This window comes from Diabrotica virgifera, chromosome 2 (assembly GCF_917563875.1).
Source record: "Diabrotica virgifera virgifera chromosome 2, PGI_DIABVI_V3a".
In the NCBI taxonomy this organism is placed as follows: domain Eukaryota; kingdom Metazoa; phylum Arthropoda; class Insecta; order Coleoptera; family Chrysomelidae; genus Diabrotica; species Diabrotica virgifera.
In genome coordinates, this window is record NC_065444.1 from 125316673 (window position 1) to 125334076 (window position 17404).

Consider the following 17404-nt stretch of genomic DNA (forward strand, 5'->3'; position numbering starts at 1 on the left):
GCGAGAAAAGGTTCCCCAATAGGAGGAAGACGATCTAACAAATCTCGTGATCTGTGAGAAGACCACGAAAACGATGGAACGAAACTTACTAGAGGCACATTGAAAAAACAGATAGTCATGTCAAGACCAATAATGACATACGCGGCAGCAACACGACCTGATACAAAGAGAATAAAAAGAATGTTGAAAACAGCCGAGTGCACTCTTGTTCGTCCAAAAAATTGTTGAAGATCTGCAAAGGAGAGGCTATAAAGCCATAGACGCAGTTAAGAAGCTAAGGTGGCCAACCAAACAGCCATTAGACATGTTTATGTTAACCTTCAAACCAGACGAAGATATCGACAAACTATGTGGGATAACGGATATCCTAGAAACAAGAGTTGAAATTCAGCCTTTTAAAAATTCCAAACTAATACCGCAATACAAACGATGTCAAACATATGGTCACACATGGAAGTTCTGTGCTAAAGGACCAAGGTGTGTTAAATGACCAAAAAATCATCTTATTAAAGATTGCGACAAACCTGAAAATGTTAAACCAAAATGTTTCCATTGCGGCGAAAACCATCCTACCACCTACCGAGGATGTATCGTCGCAAATAAAATACAGAAGGTAAAAAACAGAAGTCTGAAAAAGACGAATTTCCCACACCCTCCAGACAGAAGGTCAACTGAAACCAAGTCAAATGTTGGTGAAAGAAAACAAGCACAGAACGTTACTGGTAATAAGACATACAGTGTGGTAACAAAAGGTCGAAATCAAAATGATCATGATGATAAATATCAAAAAACAACAGAGATTGAAAAAGAAACAGAACAGACCCTACAAATGATATTACAGAGAGAACAAAAACCCTTCGAAAAATCGATGGTAAGACACTATGGGGCAGAGCTGGAAGTACCTACATACAGATGATGGAGATGCAAGGTGGAAAACATTATTAATTGGGTAATAAACAGAAGAGTAGAATGCGTCGACCACATAAGCCGAATGACAACAACTATAGTAGTAAGGGCGGCGAGGGACGGTTCCCCAATAGGACGGCGTCAGTGGTAAGACCACGAAAACGGTGGAATGGCAACTTACTGGAGGCACACTGAAAAAAGAGACACAGTCATGTCTACACAAAAAGAAGAAGAAGAAGTATCTAAGTTATTATCCTGATTCTTTGAATTCTATACATAGGCGTAACCAGGATAATCTTAAGGGGGGTTACAACCACTGAAACTGGAAACAACTACTGGAAGGTCTCCGAGGGGTATGATGTTAAGCGTATAGAGCTCAAAGTACATTCCAATGGGGGGTTATAACCCCCAAACCCCCCTGGTTACGCCTATGATTCTATATAAATCGTATAAAATTGTTTAATTTTATGTAAAAGTAATCATTTTTGCTTTTTGTGTCAAATGAATCTGAGACAAGTTATTTTTTCGTTACACTTTCGCTTTCGGCTTGCATAATAAAAATTATATTTATATAGGATTACACGCGACACGAGATATGACTATTAGATCAGTTTTAGTAGCACACGTAAAATTGAGATAATGTCGAGGAAATGCGGTCACCGAAAGAGATAGTCAATGGGTACTGTATTTCTTTTGTGGTCGGATTAGGTAAATAATTTCCTGTGTACTTTATTTTAATGACGGTTATCTAGTTTACATTTGATAAACGGGAACAGTGAATGCTTGAATTAAAAAGCGGTAAAAAATAATTTACATAAACCAAAGAACGTAATAACTATAGTCCAGAAAGCCACTGCGAATTGCGCATCCGCTAGGAAAAATATTCTGATTCGGATTTTTTACACAATCTTACTCAAAAAGGACTCCTTTTAACAAATTTGCATGTTGCCAGGACCAAAAGATGATCAACAATTTTTTAAACGTTTTTTTTTTTGTTTTTTTTTTCCTAAAATTATTTTTTTTGGATGGAAAAAAGTTTTTTTAGGTATTTTGGATCATTCCAAACAGAAAAGGTCTTTAGTGACTTTTCTCTAAAAATCGATAGTTTTTTACATATAAGCGATTAAAAATTGAAAAATTGCGAAATAGGCCATATGCCCTATCTTCTTAACGTGCCCTATCAAGTCCCCTTGACGTTGGCGATTAACATGGCCAAACTGTCTCTGTCTCGAGCTATTCTAAATAGGTGTTATGCTTTCTTTATTCCTGTCCACTCCCGGATATTCTTCAACCAAGAGGCCTGCTTTCTACCAATTCCTCTGCGTCCTTCGATTTTACCCATCATAATAAGTTGAAGAATATTATACCGGTCTCCCCTTCCTACGTGTCCAAAATAGGCCATCTTTCTATATTTGATATTATCAAGCAGCTCGCGGGTAGCATTTGCTCTCTTAAGGACTGCCACATTTGTCAGCATAGCCGTCCATGGTATTTTCAGTATACGTCTGTGCAGCCACATTTCAAAGGCCTCCAAACGGTTAATGGTGGATATTTTTAATGTCCATGCTTCGACACCATACAAGAGGACTGACCAAATGTAACACTTAATCATGCGCTTTCGAAGTTGAATTTGCAAGGCATCATTACAGAAGAATGACCTCATTTTTAAAAATGTCGTGCGGGCTATCTCGATTCTACATTTTATCTCTTTATCTGGATCTAGTTGTTCAGTAATATGGTAACCAAGATATTTAAAACTGGGTACTCTTTGAATTATATGACCATCAACATATAACCGTGAATCTTGATGGGCCAAACGGCTAAATACCATGTATTTTGTTTTTGAACAGTTTATATTTAGGCCAAACTCTCTTCCCACTGTGTCAATGGCATTTAAAAGGTGTTGTAATCCATTTATATCATCACTTAAAATAACTGTATCGTCTGCATATCTGATTGTATTTATCAGAATTCCAATAACTTTCACACCCCATTCCAAATTATGCAGCGCTTCCTTAAATATTCTATCTGAATATAAATTGAATAACAGTGGGGACAGTATACAACCCTGTCTGACACCTCTTTGTATTTTGCATATTTCTGTTGATTTTCGATTTATGCAAGCTGTCGCTGTTTGACGCCAGTATAATTTTTCTATGATTCGTACATCTTGACTATCAACTCCTTTATCCTTTAATATTTTAATTAATTTGTGATGTTGTACTCGATCAAAGGCCTTCTCATAGTCAATAAATACAGCAAAGACATCTTTCCTTTGATCTCGGCATTTCTGCAATAACACATTTAGTGCAAAGAGTGCGTTCCAGGTTCCCAGTCCATTTCTGAAGCCAAATTGTGTTTCATCCTGGTCTTCTTCACATTTATCTCTGATTCTACTGTGAATGATACGTAGAAAGATTTTTAAAGTGTGGCTCATGAGGCTCATCATTCTATAATCGCTACAGTTTTTTGGACGTTGTTTTTTTGGTAGGGTTTTGAATTCGGACTTTAACCAATCGTCAGGGATATCACCAGTCGAATAAACATCATTGAAAAGTTTGACTAGTATTCCAATGTTTTCCTCATTTATGAGCTTTAACATTTCTGTGGGTATGTTGTCGGGATCAACGGCTTTCTTGTTTTTTGCCAATTTTATAGCATGTAGTATTTCTGATTTCAGTATTTCTGGTCCTTCACCTTCATCTAAAGTCTCCAGTTCTTCGGGTCTATCATCATTATACAGTTCATTTATATAATTATACCAGGTAGTTCGAATTTCGTGTTCGTCTATTATCATTTTTCGACGAATCGGTTATAGTATGTGGAGTTTTCTTATGATAAAGACCAGCTACTTCTCTAACTTTTTTAAACATATTAAACGTATCATGTTTTTCATTCAACTTTTCTAATTCCTTGCATTTATCCTCCATCCATTTTTCTTTAGCTACCTTTATCTTTTGTTTAATTAGTTTCTGTTTTTCTTTGTATTCTGTTTTGTTATCTTTCAGTTTTCTTCTCTGCTCCATCAATTCCAGGATTTCATCAGTCATCCATTGTTGTTTTTTGTGCCTCTGCATCGTTGTTGTATATTTTTCCATTACTTTCGAGGTGAGATCTTTAAACGTGTTCCATATTTCTGTATTGTTTTCATTTGTTGAATTCTTTAGCTGATTATTCAGTTCATTTTCTATTAGCGTTTTGTTGGATGCTGATATATGTAATTTTGGTGTTTTGGGGCTTTCTTCGACTTTTTTGAGCTTCACTTGGATGTCAGCTATTAGAGGATTATGGTCTGAACCGATATCTGCACCAGGATATGTCGTTGATCTCTTGACACCATTCTTAAATTTCTTACTAGAATATAATCTATCTGATTTCTAATTATATAAAGTGAGTTATCTCCTGGTCCCTTCCATGTATATAATCTTCTTTTGTGTAATTTGAACCATGTATTTGCGATTATCATGTCATGTTCTTGACAGAACTGGTATAATCTATCGCCTCTTTCATTGCTCTCCCCTAGTCCATATTCACCTATCAGGTCAGATCTTCGTCCTTGACCAATTTTCGCGTTAAAATCTCCAATAATATATGTGATTTCGTTCCTTTTTAGATGGTTAAGTGTCTGTTTTAATTGACTATAGAATGATTCAACATCATTGTCATATTTCTTTTCTGAAGTAGGGGCATATATCTGGATAACATTGACATTAAATGGTTTACTATTTAATTGGAGTATCGCTAGTCTGTCGTTCACACATGTTATAAATATGCCAACTCGATTCCTATGATATACGTCATCTTCTACACTTCCAGAATAGTATAGTGTGCCTTCATCTTGTTCACATGTTCCCGCTCCAGGCCAGCGGAGCTCACTGATGCCCATTATATCAATTTTTAAGCGTTTAACCTCTTGAACTAAGTTACTGAGCTTGCCTGCTTCATAGAGGCTTTTAACATTCCATGTGCCTAATCTAAATGTACTGCTAGACATCTTTAAAGTTGTCGTACTTTTTAAATTGTAGGGGTTTCGTGTGGTGACGACCGGGAAGGCCCTACAGTCTGGTGCGCACCCTTCCCTGCCGGATCTTGGTTTCCGAGATCCATGATCAGTAATACTCTGATTATGTTTGGATTGCGCCATGTTAACTTTACTCGGGAGAAATAATTGGAGTGGTTTCCCGTTGCCTTCCCCAATGATTTTTCTGGTGCATTAGGTTTACTCCTGTGGGTTGGATAATCGGAATGGATTTTTGGATATTTGGTAGGAAACTTGGATCGGGACATGACCTCCCCTATTTGGGTTTGGGGGATAGCCATGGCTTGCGTGAGCAGGGTCGCGTCCCTGAAATAGATCTGACTTACACCGGGATCGTATAAGTGTATCTATCCGCTACTACTATATGCCCTACAGGAAATCTAAAATATGCAAAACCACGTCAAATTTATTTGTGAGGCGGACATTTTGTGGGCACTTTTGAGTTCACTCCCGTCTTGAGCAGGTAGTTATTTTATTAGTCGAGTTCACTCCCGACTTTTTAGTCCCGACTAGTTTACCGGGGGGTAAAGGGGTAGAATGCGAATATATGGAGTTGATTCCAGTTTACTCCACTTAGCCTCTTCTACTCAAATCCGACTCTCACCTTCACGCTGGTACCTCCTGTTAAACCGAGCAACCCCGCCTGAGATCCGGTATCAAACCCGGGTGGAAAGTGGGGTCGGGAACGGACGAGAGCGGGTGAAATGGTCCTCCGAAAAGGGGGTTGTGCTATGGGCCGGCGTCCCGTACATATGAAAATTTTGAAGCCACGAAACAGAAACTATTGCCTCGGAACAAGACGGATACTCGATATAAACGACACACGCAACGGAATAAGGATATTTGCATAGGTACGTGGAATGTGTTAAGTTGGTACAGACCTGGAATAGCGACAAGAGCCATTAGACAACTGCAAGAATATAACATGGATATAACAGCAATACAGGAAATAAGATGGACAGCAACGGGAAATTTAGAAATGGAAGATGTTATAGTCTTTTGGTCGGGTAATGAGAACAGACATGAATACGGATGTGGATTCGTAATTGCAAAAAGATTGAAAACGGCAGTGATAGATTTCAAGCCAATAAACGAACGTATCTGCTATATTAGACTCAAAGGTAAGTGGTTCAATCTCACTATATTCTCAATTTATGCCCCAACAGAAGATGCCGAAGAAGATAGGAAGGACGAATTTTACGAATTACTAGACCAACAGTATAAAGCAGCGCCAAAACATGACATCAAAATAGTAATGGGGGACTGTAATGCTAAACTAGGTAAGGAAGACTATTTAAGAGAAGTAATTGGTAAACATAGCCTACACGATACAACAAATGATAATGGACACCGGCTAACACAATTCGCAATATCTAATAACATGATTATTAAATCCACCCAATTTGAAAGAAAGGACATTTACAAGGTCACATGGGTGTCAAATGATGGAAGAACACGTAACCAAATAGATCATGTCCTCATTGATGCAAGACACTCTAGTAGCATTATTAATACACGAAGTATGAGAGGAGCTGACAGCGATAGTGATCATTTTCTTGTGAAATAAAAGTTGAGAACACGAATATCAGTACAGAAGATGGAGCAACAAGAACAAAGAGAAAGATGGGACATAGAAGCTCTTCAAACACCAAATAAAGAACTGGAGTACCAAGTAGCCATAAGCAACAGATTTCAATTGCTGGGAGAGGAAGACCAAAATATAGACCTAGGAGATGCATGGCAGCGAGTGGCATCAGTGATAGAACAAGCAGCGAAAGAAACCATTGGGAAAAAGAGGAGTCGCCCAAAACAGAAATGGTTTGACAAACAATGCGAAGAAATGCTGGAAACAAAAACTCACAAAAGAATGAAAATGCTACAAAACCCTACAGATGAGAACAAAGCAGATTTTCGCAGAACGAGGGCACAGACAAGGCAACTACTCAGAACTAAAAAGAGAAGCTACATAGAACAGCAAATACGAGTAATGGAAATAAGTGGCGAGAGGAATCAAATAAGAAAATTCTTTAGGGAAGTGAAGACAGTCAGACAAGGTGGAAATGTTGGGGTAACACAAGCTATGAGAAATGAAGCAGGTGAACTGATAATGATGGAAACAGAAATCGTAGAGCGATGGAAGGAATACTTTCGGAATTTACTAAATATTGAAAGTGAGATGGAGGAATCAGAGACTACATTTCATTCTGCAGATGTGGAAATACCACCACCAACACTCCAAGAAGTAAAGAATGCAATAGCATCTCTTAAAGATCACAAAGCACCAGGAAATGATGGTATAAATGGAGAATTGATAAAAAAAGGAGGAAACGTTTTACATCAAAAATTGTATGACATTATTCTCAGAGTATGGCAACAGCAGAAAATGCCTAGAGAATGAAATGGAAGCGTTATAATACCCATACATAAGAAGGGAAATAAAGAGCAATTCCGAAACTACAGAGGCATATCGCTTATTAGTACAGCGTATAAGATTCTATCAATTATCTTACTAAAGAGACTCACTCCGTATTCGGAAGATATTCTAGGCGACTACCAATGCGGCTTTCGAAGTGGAAGGTCAACAATAGATCAAATATTTACCATCCGACAAATATTAGAAAAAAACTGGGAATTCAACCGAGATGTACACCAAATCTTCGTAGATTTCCAGCAAGCATATGACTCGATAAAAAGAAGCAGACTATGGCTAGCAATGCTAGAAATGGGAATACCAAGAAAATTAGTGCAGCTCACTCAAATGTGCGTGGCAGACTCATATGCACAGGTAAGATAGGAAACAGAACATCGATGCCATTTAGTATAACATCAGGGCTTAGACAAGGAGACCCTTTATCACCATTGCTATTCAATTTGGCTTTAGAATACGCAATAAGTAAAATATCGTCTGAACTAACAGGGGGATTCGCAAATCGAGGATCAAAACTATTGTTGGCCTTTGCCGATGATCTAGATGCAGTCGCTCATTCTACAAGAGACGTAAGAGAGGTGTTTTCACAGCTCGAGGAGGAAACAGGTAACCTGGGCCTTCCAATAAATGAAGAGAAGACGAAATATATGCTGGTGACCAAAAATCCAAGACCAAGAGTTAGGCAGAACGTAACTATTAATGACCACAACTTTGAAGTAGTAAAAGAGTTTAAATATCTGGGAGCAGTAATCACAGAGGACAATCACATAGAAAAAGAGGTCTCAGCAAGAATAGCTGCGGGAAATAGAGCATTATACTCCCTATCATCGTTATTAAGATCTAAGCTGCTGAAAAGACAATCTAAATTAAGACTGTACATGTCAATTATTCGCCCAGTTGTTACATATGGGAGTGAAACATGGACTCTACATCAGCGAGAAATAAATAAATTGCTGATATTTGAAAGGAAAGTCCTCAGAATGATATTTGGTCCTCAAATAGATGAATTGACAGGAGAGTGGAGAAGGCGCCGCAATGCTGAATTGGTGACTCTATATGGTACGGAAAACATCGTCAGACATATAAAAGCTAATCGGATAAGATGGGCAGGTCATGTAGTAAGGTCAGAGGAAGACAGAGTGCTAAAGACAGTGTTCTTCGAGAGACCAGACGGTAGAAGATCAGTGGGCCGTCCCAGAAAAAGATGGAAGGAGGATGTTGAAACCGATCTATCTAGGATTGGGGTACAACAATGGCAAATCGAAGCGCAAGATCGCAGACGATGGAGGGCCATAGTGGATGCGGCGAGGACTCACCCCGAGTTGTAAAGCCAGTCAAGAAGAAGAAGAAGTTCACTCCCGACACTATTCGAATTCACTCCCGAGCGATTTTACAATAAAGTATGATTTAAGGATATTATTTTTTCTGAAATTTAAACATTGTTGCCAAATAGTGCTTTTATCCATAAAATAAAGATGTTCTTAACAGACAAACTTTAAGTAATTTAGTGAAAATTAAAGCAGTTGAAAATATCTCGGCAAAACCAAGTTGTTTGCGAATACCAAGTTGTTTGCAAAACCCAGTTAATATCGAATATCAGTTAAAAAACGGTGCAGAAACAGATATAACTAAATATCTTACTCATATATTTGGTTTACTCTTTCTTAAAGCAGAGGACGCTGGGGATTGCTTTGCCATAGATCTTGTTGCAATTTAACAAGAAAATGAAAGAGTGGTTAAGTTTAGTGACTATTTAGTTAAAACCTATATTGAAGATACCAGTATTGTAGACCAGTTTTCAACTAAATTACATCAACCCTCTATCGGGGGCGGACACAACCCCCAAAATCTTTAATGTAAAGGGGGGTTGAGTGATTTTAAAGGGCGTACTTAAAAAAAACACATACATTATATTTCTTTCCAGTACTTTTGGAAAAATCAAGTGAAACCGTACAGATATTAAGAATCGAGTTCAGAACTCCAAAATTTTTTTCGAGTATTGAGTCCAAGATAACTCAGTATCCAATAGTATATTGTGCAACAAGTGCAGAAAGGTACTAATTTCTCACGAGTTTGAAAAGTTGCGGTACGAGCGCAAGCGAGTGCCGCAATTCAAACGAGTGGGAAATTACCTTTCTGCGCGTGTTTCACACTATACTTTTTCTACAAGCACAGTTTTTCCTAAAAATAAAAATCACAATTTCCAAACGACGATTAATTATAATAGGTACCTATGTGATAAATTTTAAACTGTATTTAATTAATACCTACTAATCAATTTAAATTCCTTATACCTAAATAAATTGCACAGAAATCAGTTAAAAAATTAATGCACCGCCTTAATTTGTTTAAATTTAAACAATTATTACACATTATTTACATTATATTTATGCAGTCACGGATTTACACAAAACCTACTTCATTCGACGTCTCTTGCACAGGTTGCTAAATTTGATAATTATAAAATGTTTAATAAGAATAAAATTGTAAAATAAAACAGTTGTAACATCCATAATTTAGTTTCTATGCTATAGTTAAATATAATAATTGTCTTATAGGTTATATATTTGTCTAAAGTTTAACCACGGATGTAAACAGAATATAACGTTACTCAGAATGCGGTAGTCCACGGATGTAAACAGAATATAACGTTACTCAGAATGAGGTAGTCAACTGTGCAGAAAAGAACTTTGCGGCACAGAAACGTCACTTTGCGGCACAGAAACGTCACTTTTCTGCACACTAATGTCAAATATCTTATACTGTGAGAAAATATCAAGTTTGCTAACATAAAACCGTGCAGAAAAGTGCACTTTGAATAGTGGTTGTAGAAAAATGGATTTTCCAAATTATTGCAATCATTGAATGTTGTAAAGAATTTTAAGTTAAAATTTAAGTGTTTTTATCTGCCAAACAAAGAAGTTATTTTACATATTTAGTATGCCCTGTATATTTTATTGCTTTATTAAGATATTATAAATAAATAGCGTATTTATTTTATTTATATTCATAAGTGATTTATATATTTTTTTTATTTTTCAGGAAATGGTTCAAGCCAAGGACCCTCCTTCTTATTATTTAAATAAATTACGCACATATCTTGATCCTAAGGCATCTCGAAGTCATAGGGTAAGTTTTATTACTATTTTTTATGAGATCATGATAGTGGGCGTGGACTGTCTCCCTGTGTAACTTTTTCACGATTACATAATTCTTACGACTAGCTCAACCAGTTACTAATGACAAAATATGTCCCACGGGTTCATCTTAAGGCACGTATCCATACAAGGGCGAACCCCACTCCGTGTAGCAGCTCCACATAGTGGATACGTCGGCGAACCCCGCTCGACGCTCACCCTCTTCGACGCTCACCCTCTTCGACCAACCGGTTTGCGGTTTATATGTAGGGGAGCTCATAGCGTATCCATTCGAGCTGCTACACGGAGCGTGGTTCGCCCTTGTATGGATACGTGCCTTTAAAGTTCGATAATTTAGCCATTGCTTACTACATTAGATTGTAGATTTTAAGGCGGTCCGTGGCCTCGAGGACTTTTACATAATGCTAACCGAAAGATCTGTATGTCTTAAGATACGTATCCATACGTTGCTGCTCCGTGCTCGGTGTAGCAGCTCCACATAGTGGATATGCTGGTGCTCGCCGCTCGGCATTCACCCTCTTGGATTCAACCGGTTTGCGGTTTATATGTAGGGGAGCTCATGGCGTATCCATTTAAGCAGCTACACGGATCACGGAGCACCAATGTATGGATACGTACCTTAAGAGTATTTTTGCTGCAGAGTTTTTCCAACGACTGAAGTCGTTGGTCGTAAGAAAAAGTGCATATACTCATATTATGTTTTCGAATTTGTCTTTTCCTGTTTTGGCGTTAAAGTCACCCATTACTACATTTATGTGTCTGTTTTTTGTACCAAGAATTATTTTTTAAATTTGTTGGTAGATTTTTTCTGTTTCTTCTTCAATAATTGTATTCGTTTTTGATATGTAAACTTGTCCAGGATGGATTCCTATGTCCCCCAACTTTGTACTTAAAATGCTGCTACTCGTTTTCAGGAATCTCTATTGACCTTCTGGTCTAAAGATAATCCCATGAATACAATGAAACTCAATCTGCAAATAAATAACATGTGATTAGACTAAAATTATTAAAAATACTTGTATTTATGACACCTCAATATCAGTAGTTGTATTATATTTATTGCGTATTTTTTATTTATTAATTGCATATGTATCACCTTCAACTGACTTATATTTTTATTTTAATGTTAACAAGTTAATAACAGTATGAATGTTTAAAACATTCTATAATTCACCATTTACGTTTCAAAATCAGTAAAAATAAAATAAACGAACTACGTCGCATTTAATGAAACTACTGATCGGGTGACTAAAACCTCGGTGGGAGGTTTCCAATTTGATCATTTGATTATATTTATATTATGATCATTGCCTCATTGCCTGCCACATTTGGTATAATTTACAATATAAAATCATATAAAATGTAAAAAAAGAGTCAGTCTCTATGTTTTTTTAAACTGGGAAGTATACAGGGTGTCCCAGACTAATTTATCCAGGCTATATCTCTTATACGAATAGAGATTTTCGAACAGGACAAAAACTGATCTATTCCATTTGTAATACACTTTAATATGGCGTAGAAAAAATCATCCCCTAAATATTCATCCCTTAGTTACAACCCCTAACTTTATTTTTTTAATAGCACCCTGTATACATGTGGTCTTCTATCTATTGTTTTATACACCCTTTTGGATGTGGTCTTCTATCGTCTATTTAACAGATTTTTAAAAGTAAAATCGGTTTGTAAATAGTCAAGAAAATATCAGTTTATTTTTTTATTTTTGTTATGTGTCCCAGACTAATTTATCCAGGCAATATCTCTTGAACGAATACAGATTTTCGAATATGACAAAAACTGATATATTCCATATGTAATACTTACACTTTAATATGACGTAGAAAAAATCATCCCCTAAATATTTATCCCTTAGTTACAACCCATAACTTTAATTTTATTAACTATACCATAATTAACAAAAATAAAAAATAAACTGATATTTTGTTGATTATTTACAAACGGATTTTATTTTTAAAAAATCCGTTGAATACACTATAGAAGACCACATCCAAAACTATACAAAAATATACAGGGTGCTATTAAAAAAATTAAAGTTAGGGGTTGTAACTAAGGGATGAATATTTAGGGGATGATTTTTTCTATTCCATATTAAAGTGTATTACAAATGGAATATATCAATTTTTATCCCATTCGAAAATCTCTATTCGTTTAAGAGATATAGCCTGGATAAATTAGTCTGGGTCACATAACAAAAATAAAAAAAAAACTGATATTTTCTTGATTATTTACGAACCGATTTTATTTTTAAAGAATATGTTGAATAGACGATAGAAGACCACATCCAAAACTATAACAAAATGTACAGGGTGCTATTAAAAAAAATTAAAGTTAGGGGTTGTAACTAAGGGATGAATATTTAGGGGATGATTTGTTCTATGCCATATTAAAGTGTATTACAAATGGAATATACCTGTTTTTATTCCATTCGAAAATCTCTATTTCGTTTAAGCGATATAGCCTGAATAAATTAGTCTGGGACACTCTGTATATACATACATAAAATGTTCAAAGAAGTTAATTCAAAAAACAGCCTAGTATCTAAGACTATTTTAATGAGACATCACAAATGCTGAGGTCAAATAAAAAAATAGTAGAATCCATAAAGTGGTAAATATAGACAAACCACTTTGAATAGAAAATCCACGATAGAAATATCGAAATATTGTATAAAAGTGACGTGAAGTGAAAAGTGAAGTCAACCAAAAGCTTTGAACTTTAGCAAGCTTTAAATTTTTGTCAGGATATTAAAAAGTATATGATTGTATTTTCTATAATACAAGTAAAAGAAATTCATACAGGCAAAGGAAAAACGTTAGTAGATGTCGTAAAGTAGAAGGTGGCAAAGACGACCAAGGCAACTTGGCTAAAGAATTTATCACAGAAATTTGGGACATCTTGGATATTAAAGCACCCTATGTAACGCACAGCTGAATGTGGCTGAATTTTTATGTTTGTGCGTCACAATGTTGCCATGCTGTTTTCTATATATTTCTTTCATAATTTCAATCAATGTTAAATGTACCTACAAGAATAATAGAATAATAACGTTTACTTCTCCGTCATTATACTAGGTATAATGACAAATGAGGTGTCAAATTAAAGCTTATAATCCAAGGATAGTACTAAAGGTGAGAAATTAGACCTAGGTTGTCTGACACCTAATTTGTCATTTTACCTGGTATAATGACGGAGGAGTTGAGTTTGCAAACAGACAGACAAGACGGACGGACAGACGGACGTGGACAATTCAATGTTTTCACATTTTTTCAAAATTGGTGAAAACAACAACATAATAAACTTTACTTAATTGGTGTTTCAAAACTACTTACTTTTAACACATTACACAATATTACAAGGTTTCTAGCAAGTTAAGCGTCACAATGATTTAAAATAATCAAGTAAAAACCTATATATACATAACATATTAGAACATACCTAAAATGCACAAAAATGATACATTTCACACACAAATATAATATCACAAAAAATTGTAACGTGATAGTATGAAAAAATAGAGGATACGGCAACGGTGTTACATGTGACGGTCGGATCCGATGCCAATATCTACACAGAATATTAGGGTGCACTAATATCCAAGATGTCCGAAATTTGAATGTATAAAAGGAAAAAATAAAAGTACCAATTAACCTTTGAACAGTACATAAGAATACATTTGTATTTTTTAAAGTTTATTATGATAAAATAAATGGTTGTACTCTCAAGATTACAAGTCTAGAAAAATTAAAATCTGAGAAAGGTCAGAATTAACATCGTCCTTATCAGCCTATCAGCTCTATCTTCATTTATAGCTCTTGGCTCTGTCCAAGATTCTTTTGTATTACCTACATACTTCATATTCTTCTTCGTGATCTTCCAATTTGATACTCCTTATACTCTTACATTTTTCTTTACTTGGTCATTAAATTTTACTGTGGGTCTACGTCTTCTTGCCCCTCCATCAGGCCTTCTTTTATATAAATAAGATTAGACTAGTGCATACCCAGTGTGAGTTATGTTGACGTTGACTCAATTGCACAATCCACCAAAGATACAAAAGAAGTTGGCATCAGGGCATCCCCTTTGAAAATGGAGCTTTCGAAATTTTTTTTAAGGTCAACAAACTACACAATAAACTATAAATAATATAATCAGACAAAATATATCCATAAATGAATACAATAATTTAGAAGTGGTTAAAAATTCAAATACCTGAAATCAGTTAAATATAACAGCCCAAAACAGTTGTATGTTGTATGTAAATAATTTATATTATTTTATAGTCAATTTTCTTAAATCCAGTTTACTCTCAAGAACAGCGAAGTTAAGGATAGACTCTTACTTTTTAGAAAAACGGTACAAAAAAAGAAAAAATGCTGTGTACAGATTTGTAGAAAAGAATGTGTGTGTACTTTGTACGCACGTAAGAAGTTATACTTCTATTATATAATTTCAAAGAAATAAATATACTTAACAGGTTATTTATATTTTATTTAAATATTAAACTAACTTTCTTACCTACCGCTTTTAAAATTTTTTTATTAAAACACACACTGTCCCACTGAGCTATATTCCCTTCGCTTTGACAGGTTACAAGATTTCTCATACATACTGAAAAATTTAATAGACCAAGTGAAGTATACAAAAATACTTTAAATATACTTACTATTATTATAAAATATCTTATTCCCGAGGAAGACAAATCCAAAGACACAAAAATTATAATAAATAATACATTTACTAAAAACACTAATATATCCTTTTAATGACTTATTTGTGCTGACAGCGCTGATACATATAGTCTGTCCGCTATATCTTTCCCATGCGGTACAATTCATTTTCAATCAAATTAAGTCAAAACAGAAAGTGAAACGTACGCCGATGTGTGTAGTATATAGTATACAGTATACAAAATGTATATACACATCGACGTTCGTTTCAATTTATGTTTTGACTTTATTTGATTGAAAATGAATCGTACCGCATGGGAAAAGTTATAGCGGACGGACTATACATATCTTGAAAGATTAGCAACGAACTACATACTGTCTGTGTGCGCATGCGCCCGGTATTATAAAATTTCACTCTCGATCGTAAAGAAGTATAACTTCAAAAATAAATAAGGACAATCTAGTACGATTATTTAGCTCTCTTTTTCTAGTTTTTTTTCTAGTATTTTTCCTACTTTTTGTCTCTCCAAAACCGTGACATCTGACGAGTCTTTGTAATTCCCATTTCTTTCGGCACTGAGTTTTATACAACCAACGTAACAAATGTTTTGTTATTTAAATCCACAAGGAAGAATTTCTGTATATACAGTAGAGCGTCGATAATCCGAACTAATTGGTACAGGGGTAGTTCGGATTATCAAATTGTTCGGATTATCGAACATATGTTCAAAATATACATACAAAGCTCATAAACATTGTACATATTATGTACATACGTTTTAGTTACAAGGAATAAAACACCTGCATAATAAACAAATATATTGTATGTATTTCTGCATAAATAAAACAAAAATCCGCGGTCATATTTTGCCCATATTGTCATATTAAATCCAAAAATTCGGTCCGTGATCATATTTTTTAATTTTATAATTTTTTTGCGTTCGGATTAGCGATCGTTCGGATTACCAGGGTTCGGATTATCGACGCTCTACTGTACCATTAATTATCTACAGATAAATTTAATAAAAGATGATTTCTTGGTAAAAGGTATATTTATTTAAAATCCTTAAGAGGGCCACAAATGTCACAGAACGTTTTCGCTCTCTAAAAAGAGCATCATCAATGTAAAGACTTAATTTCTCACTTAGCAATCCACGTGCCTCATGGGCATGGGAGTCATATAGGGAGTTTTAACCTCTGTATTTTTGGGTGGCTCAGCATGTCAAGCCTGTAACACTGATGATGATAACACCTTTCTCTTTTTAGAGAGCAAAAACATTATGTGATCATACATCAATACGGACGATACGTTTCAATCACAATTACAGTTTCTACGCTTCAAATAAGTATGTACTACTAGTTATATAGGGTGAGGCAGATAAACGGCCTATTAGAAATATCTCAAGAACTAAAGGCAACGGAATCATGAAAATTGGAATGAAGGGGTTTTGAAGAGTGGTCTATTTAATGAAAATATTTTCATGTATTTGCTACTTCCGGTTATAGGTACCGGTAGTTGCTTATAACTTCGTTTGTTTAAATGGGTCACGTTTACCTATATTTTTATGTTTATGGATTCTCCTCGATTTCTTCTTTCTTAAAATATGAGGCTTTATAATATTATACGGGGTAGTGTAAAAGATAATTACGTTTTTTTTTTATTAATTTCGTAGCAACTTTCACACCCTGTAGAATTGTAGTAGTTTGACATAAAAAACTCTATTTATGTTCAAATGATTTTTAATATAGTCGACTATTGTTAAAAATTATTAGTATAGCCAAATTTTAGTATACAGGGTTGGTCGAAACTCGGAATGTTGTTTTTTGAGTTTTCTTTAATGTAACACCCTGTATTTTAGTATTGTAATGAGATGATATTTTATGGTACTTTTTTATTTCTTAAGCATTCCCTTTACCTAATTGCGTTAATTTGTGCTTAATTGTTAATCGCACCAACAATCTTAACTACGTAGTTATTTTGATAGATCAACAATTATTGGTAATTTTAAGGATCATTCTAGATTAATATGTATTTATTACCGAAAAATTATTTGTAATTGAATATTTTCACGGCCAATCTAATAAAATTTCACGTATTTTTTGTTGCAATTAATGTTTGGCTTGAATCACCAATATCTCACAAACTAAAGCAGTTATTTAGGTATAGCGAATGCTTAAGGAATAAAAA

At 35.0% G+C, this 17404-nt stretch overlaps 1 protein-coding gene across 1 annotated transcript in view; it reads left to right on the plus strand.

Moving 5' to 3' along the window:
* Positions 1-17404, plus strand: part of LOC114324638 (formin-like protein) — a 384693-nt gene that overhangs the window by 236563 nt on the left and 130726 nt on the right. The window contains exon 3 of the mRNA XM_028272506.2: positions 10416-10502. Within this exon, the coding sequence (XP_028128307.1) occupies positions 10416-10502 (87 nt within the window). The remainder of the gene's footprint in view (positions 1-10415; positions 10503-17404) is intronic.